This window comes from Vipera berus, assembly GCF_964194415.1.
Source record: "Vipera berus genome assembly, chromosome: Z".
Classification (NCBI taxonomy): domain Eukaryota; kingdom Metazoa; phylum Chordata; class Lepidosauria; order Squamata; family Viperidae; genus Vipera; species Vipera berus.
In genome coordinates this window covers 57,085,615-57,092,732 of record NC_138205.1, presented here as the reverse complement: position 1 = coordinate 57,092,732, position 7,118 = coordinate 57,085,615, and the positions used below count along the sequence as shown (strand labels likewise).

Sequence of the window (7,118 nt, the reverse complement as noted above, 5' to 3'; positions counted from 1 at the left end):
TCAGTTTCTATGCTATCTGATTCTGCACTCTGTTCCTGTGGAGAAATGTGTGCCAACCACAATCTTTCACTATCTATTGCAAAGGCCACAGTTCTTCCTTTTAGTAAATATGTCTCAGCAGACACTGGTCTTTATTTTAATTGACTATCAAAGAAATATGTTTGATTTATACAGAAAGAATTATTAAGATATTTTTTTCTTTTCACAGAACTCAACAACTTCCTCACTGAAATGCCAGAAGAAGCAGAATTTATTGTTTTTTGGAGGTAAATTACTCTCAGTCCCACATTAAACATTTGGATCCAACTAATCCATTTTATAGTGATTAATAAAATATAGTTAGTAAAGTAAATATTAATAGTATTATAAATGCTATGAAATCTTATTCAGGTACCATAGAGAACAGATTATCTTTCATGTTAATTTGTCAAGAATTGCTGCACAAGAGGTTTGTTAACATTGGCTTTACAATACATAAATTAAACAAACCCCTAATGAAAAGATATGGAAAGAGACAAGAGGTAGCCTTAGGTTCTATGCAGATGACTTTTTAACAATAAAAAGAAAAAGAAACTTGCTGCAGGGAATAGAGATATCTATCCTTGATTTAAGCTTCCCTTAAAATTTCATCAACAATTGGAAAGGGATTCAAGGCTGATGGTATTGTTTATAATTTTTTCTCTATTTTTCCCTTTTTAAAACTTTATTTCTTTGGTTTGCAGTAACAACTCATGCAAGAAATGCATGCTGTGCTCAAAATAATATCAACTGGCAATGTTCAGGCAATGGAAGATTGCAAAGAAAAATTGAATTGAGTATTTATTTATTTACTATACCACAAGTACCCAACCTTCATCAATAGTCTCTAACCATCAAAAACAGCAAAGCTAATAATGAACTAATAATAAATTACAATAGTTAAAATTATGTCATAGAAAATATTAAAATCAGCTTTGATTGCTTTATTCTTTTAAAATCAGCTTTGATTGCTTTATTCTTTTTGAAATGATTTTTGCATAATGCTTAATCCAGCATTAATCCAGATGACAGTTCAAATTAAAATATTCTCAAAAGAAGGGTGCCCAGCTTTGACTTAAAAATATTCAGTGACAGATATCAATCTCTTTCTGCAATTTATACCATTCTTTGTCCCTGATGCCATAAAGTTTGGGACCACTGAATTTAAATCTAATGCAATTGGATTCCAATTCAGTAACCTTCTTCAGATAATTCTCACAACTGCCCTACAAATATACTCTTTGCTTGCCAAAAGGATCACTTTAAACAAAGCTAATTATAGTAATTATTGTACTGTAATGTAATAATAACTCTTAATATAGGCTCAAGGGATGCGGTGGCTCAGTGGGTTAAGACGCTGAGCTTGTCGATCAGAAGGTCGGCAGTTTGGCGTGTCAAATCCCGAATGCTGCATAACAGAGTGAGCACCTGTTACTCGTCCTAGCTTCTGCCAACCTAGCAGTTCGAAAGCACATAAAAATGCAAGTAGAAAAATAGGGACCACTACAGTGGGAAGGTAACAGCGTTCCATGTGCCTTTGGCATCTAAACGTCCTCGGACAAGTGCTGGCTCTTCAGCTTTGAAACGGTGATGTGCACCGGTCCCTAGAGTTGGAAACGACTAGCATGCATGTGTGGGGGAACCTTTACCTTTACCTAATATATGCTCAATTGGATCCACTCTTCATTTGGCATTCTAAGCTGTTTCATCTCTTAGAGTGTTTCAAGGAGCTCTCAGGATTATAACCAAAAGAGTCGACACAGGTGCCATCAAATCCAAGACTGTCATTTTCCCTTCTTTGGAGAGCATTGCAGCTTTAGTCAACCCATACAAATCTTTCACAATCCATACAGTATTGAGGCAGACATATCAAAATAGGTCTTACCTCCTTACAGCAAGGAACATCTACAGCAGGCATCCCCAACCCTGGGGCCACAGACCACTACTGGGCCTTCAGCCATTCAGAATTGGGCTGTGGAAGTGATGGGCATGCCCATCCCCACTCATGCAAGCAGCAGGCAAACTTGTATATGCACACTCCATTCACCTGAGGGGCAGGGGCTTGTATCCGCCACTTTCACAAATGGAGCTGCGCATGTGGGCATGCTTGCCTACCATGCATGCTGAACCATCCCTTCTCCCCCTCCCCTCCACTAGTCTGCAAAGCTGAGAAGGTTGGGGAACTCTAATCTAGAGAGAACTCCAAAGCTAATAGAAAGTTATCTGACCATAACAAGATGCTAATAGCAACATTCTCAATCTTAAAATCATATTCTAGTGCCTTGAGACCAAAAAAACCCCAGTTCTAACAGATGACTACCACTCTATGTTAGGCCTTCAATAATATGAGTCCAAACTATGATTTTTGCAGTAGCCACAAACCCTCTCTGATTCTGTAACCTGGAAAGCAGATTACACACATCTGGGGAACTCCAGTACAATCCAGCTATAAGTAGCTTCCAGTATAAGAAAACTTACTATGCAGCAGGGAGGCAGGTGTAATAACCACAACAACCTCGTCTGATTTTTACATGATATTACTATCAGGGTCTTACAACCAGTTATCTGCAGGGTAATGCCTCTGAAAGCCATCACAGTGTCATGGATGACTAGTCATCCCGTCAGCCTTGCCCTGGGAGCACAGCTGGTCCTACACTCAAATTCAGGAGGGCATATCCTTCCTCTGTGCCCAGCCAGGTCTTGATAAAACATACCAGATTGACTCTCCCACCTACAATTAGATTTAGGATGAAGAATCCCTTATTGCAGGCTAACTTACATTCAGAGCAGCAACCCTGATACTTGGGCAGAACAGAAAGGGATGGAATGGAGACTTCCAGTTTGCCACCGCAGCTGCCACAGATATTCAGAAGGTGAGCTCCGTCTTCCACATCTGATTTCGCACCGCTTGGGGACCCTGGAAAGGGTCAAAAGTTGCCCTGTAGAAGCAATCGGCAAGGAGGGGATCCCCGCTTGATTGTGGGAGGGTGGTAGCCCTTCTGCTTGATCTGGGGCAGCCTTCCAAACTGGAGGATGAAAGACCGGCCATAGAAATATGGCCCGTCACTAGGCAGCAGACAGCCAAAGTCAAATTTACCACCAGGCACCTATAAAGCAGCATGGATGAGACTGGATGAGATCTACCTCCATTTAATCCTAACTATTTTTTCCACCTGTATAAGCTGCCCAAAGTATTTTTTCCCCTGTGAGAAAGGAGGGAGATTCCATCCCACCCTCTAAAAACAGTGGCAACTGACTATCCAGGGGCATTTAAAACATTGCAAGAATAACCTGATTCTAACTGGATCTTTATCTTTCTAAAATTTGTAGACTAAAAGACTTCTTATTCTTATTGAAGATTTGGGTTTTACTTACAAAAAAGAAGTAAAATTGCAAAAAGGATTATAAAAATTTTGGACTCCTAAATGGTATGGGTGACATCTTGTAGCTAAACCTGATATTACAACATGTTATTGTCTAAAAGAGACTTGGCTTGAAGCCCAGACTATAGATAAGACTTTTGCAAACCTGAGGATCAAGAAGAAGAACAGTCTGAAGGGAAGATAAACATTTCAGGACAACTATGTTGAAATGGAAAAATAGAGAGACAACTTGTTAGTCCTTAAAAAAAAGTGACCAGATGGCCTTTTCTACTTCAAACAATATATATAATAACATAGAGAGATCTATTTGATGACTTAAAAGCACGGACATGGAAGGTGAGTTGGCAAAGAAAGAAAGAAAGCTAGAATAAGGCTGAAGAAAATTGGGGTTTTGACATTAGTGAGAATTAAAATAGAACATACTCAAATAGACAAGATGTGTACTTTGAATACTAGATTTTGTTAAGAGCTGAGATAAAGAAAACTTTGGTCATTTAAAACGTGGAAGTATAATATTAAAAGTTAAATTTGAATATTGATTTCCTTATAAAAGTTGAATGTAAGTAATTAAGACATAGATAAGCTAAAAATCTATTAAATATAATAAATATGTTTGTAAGCTGTTATAATAAAAACTACTAGTTTAAATATGAGATAGTAGACATTAAGCGAAAAAGAGGAAGTATTTAATGTTGAAATAAGAGAAATTTTGGTTACTAAATTTGAGACATTTGGAAATTAATAGAAAATAAGAATGTTATACTTTATTATTAATTAGTTGATGTCAGATGGTGAGAAATAGAATATATTCAAATAGATAAGATGGATATCCTGAACATTACATTCTGTGATGAATTGTGATAAAGGGAACTTTGGTTATTTAAAACTTGGAAATTATAACTATTAAATGTTAAATTTAAATATTAATGGGAAACTAAAAATTGGGAAAAACTAATTAGGACATCGATTGTCTATAAAGATTGAATGTTAAAATACTAGGATATATATAAACTAAAAATATTGATAAATGTAAGAAAGTTATTTTTATTTAATTGATATAATAAGAATTGTATTAGTTTAAACATGAGACATTAAATAATAAGGGGAAAAGAGGAAAAATTTAATGTAGTAGTTTGAGACTTGTACTAAAGATACTTGTATGTTATTGAATCATTGATAAACTCAGCCACCATGTTGCTTTTTAAATATTTAAATGTAAAATTAGAAAATCAATAAAACCTTTTTTAAAAAAGAAAGGGATGGAATGCAGTTCCTCCAGAAATGTGTGCTGAATAGTGATCAATCTGATTGTCCTGCCAAAGAACCAGGGTTGTTGCTCGTTCCTCGGCAGCACACTCCCCAGATTTGAACAAGAGCAACTGGGAATGACCCAAGATGACCCTAGGATGATCATGGACCTACATGGGAAGAAGAATCTTGACAGGTGCAATTTATTCTTGTTGTTGGCTAATAAATTGTTTTTGACATAGTTGACTATTTTTGTGTTTCATCTGCATCGATTTTTTTGGTCATGTATATTATTAAAGTTTTAAAACTGTTGTTATTCTCGGTATCACATGATGCTTTCATTATATCCTACCTGGTTCATACTTTTTTTTTTCAAAATCCTGCTTGTACTTTGCAATTAGCTTTTTATATTCAATCAATTCTTATCATTTCCAGCACATTTATTTATTATTTGTTTATTTGTTTGTTTTATCCCACCTTTATTATTTTATAAGTGAGTAAGGTGGCAAGCATACATAATATTCCTTCCTCCTATTTTTCCTCATAGCAACAACTCTGTGACATGAGTTGGAGTGAGAGAGAAAGTCCTCCAGGTAACGTTATGCCTCAGGTGGAATTAGAAATCACCATTTCCTGGTTTCTAGGCCAGCACCTTAATTGCTAGACCAAACTGGCTGTCTTATTGAGTTAAAACAATAAACACAATATAAAGATTGCTGCCTGGAATTATGTTACATTTCATAAGTAATTTTCCTTATCAAAATCCTGCCTGACCTTTGTAAATTAGCTTTTCACATTCAGTCCATTTCTGTCATTTCCAACAGTTTGGCATTCAGCTTGCTTATGCTTAGGAGGCCAAAAAGACATATGCTATATTTCCTTTCTTAAACATTAATACAACAGCAGTCACCATTCTGATTCCTTAGAACCTGGTTTGTTCTGAGTAAGAGTGAAGCACATTCTGAGCATGAACTCAAAGAAAATGCACATGATGACTTCACCTTGCATTCTCTTGGATTGTGAGGCCCACAATTTTCTTATGAGACCTTGGCAGCCAATCAGGCAAGAGCTGAATTAATTTCTAACATTAGACATTGCAAAACCAACTATAAATCCTAGAAATCTTTTCCCCAGTTTTTCCCTAGTCCAGGTAGAATTTGCTGCCATTTCTGTCCCCCACACATTTCTCTCTCCTCATCCCTCCATGGTCAAGTTGTCAATTAAAGTAAAGCAGGAGAAAGAGGAAAGTGGATCTTTTCACCCCTTCTAGGCAGGGGCTGCACTTGAGAGAAGTGGCTCTGCCAATACTTTTTATCCCTCTGCCAGCAGTAGGGCAAGCAGTGGGCTGACTTATCTCACCTTAAAGTATCGCTTTACAGCTTTCATGATGCAATGCTGAAGATGAGGGGAAGAACCACTGTACCCCAGTGACTTTGGAAATGCAGCACTGAAGTTGCAGAAATGTGTTTAAATCAATGGTATGCCAGTACAGCAGTGAAACTTGTCAGGAATGCTCTGGCAGCTGGCAAGATGTGCCTAAACCATGGAGGATGGTAGTTGGTAACTTTTGGGTGGGTAGAGCTGATTCATGATATATCCAGTAGTGTAGTGGTCCAGCAATGGATGTTTTTAAATGGCCATTGACTCTACCTCTGCCAAAAGGAAACAGCCCAAATGGCCAAAGACCAGGATAAGTAGCCTCAATCAGTAATCAGAATAAGGCAATCTTGCATTATTTGCCACCTGCTGACCACATAGCACAGCTCATGCTGCTGAAAAGGGGAAAAACAACCCCTTGTAGTGGAGAAAGAAACTGCAGATGGAGGTTTTCTCCATGGTGAGTTGGAGGCCCATTGAAGAGCATTCATATTTTGCATTCATTTTCTCAATAAATGGTCACAGGGTTGCAGTGCTGCAAGCAACAGATCACAGATAAGAGCCCAGGGAAGGTTAGTTTTGAAAGAAAGGGATGTCCAAACACCCTGAGTATAATTGTTGAGAAATCTACCTATCTGATGTGTTAGATAAAGCTACAACTGAATATTTAGCAATTTTACTTCAATGCCTCATTAGCTGCGAGGCAAACAAGCCTCCTATTTCATCTGATAATTTCAGTGTGCCAATTGTATTCAATTACCTAGGCTTAAAGTAACTTCAAAGTATTTGCAATTGTTTCAAGCCTGCAAGGTACTCGTTATACCCAAAAATTATCTATGAGTCTGTTTTCTCTCAAGCCTTTTCTCCCTTATCACCTAGTAGATAAGTGGTTGTTTGAACTCCAACGCAAATTTGAATTGCTTATGCAGGAGGTTATTAGTCTGGATAATGGGCTCAGGCAGGCTGTTTTTCCAGTAAGAGACACTGAGCTCTTTAAGTCCTACTTATAAAGAGAGGAGTCTATTTTTAAGGGATCACGTCCACTAGTTTCTCTGTATGCCTACTGACCATTGGAATTATTTTTCTCTGATA

The 7,118-nt window shown here is 37.4% G+C and overlaps 1 protein-coding gene across 1 annotated transcript in view; it reads left to right on the top strand.

Moving 5' to 3' along the window:
• Window positions 1–6,541: 6,541 nt before the first annotated feature.
• SLC9A3 (solute carrier family 9 member A3) overlaps window positions 6,542–7,118 on the top strand; it is a gene marked incomplete at both ends in the record, with an annotated part of 189,516 nt that continues 188,939 nt past the window's right edge. Inside the window, 2 exons of the mRNA XM_081346214.1 lie at window positions 6,542–6,598; window positions 6,884–7,000. Coding sequence (XP_081202340.1) covers window positions 6,542–6,598; window positions 6,884–7,000 — 174 coding nt within the window. The remainder of the gene's footprint in view (window positions 6,599–6,883; window positions 7,001–7,118) is intronic.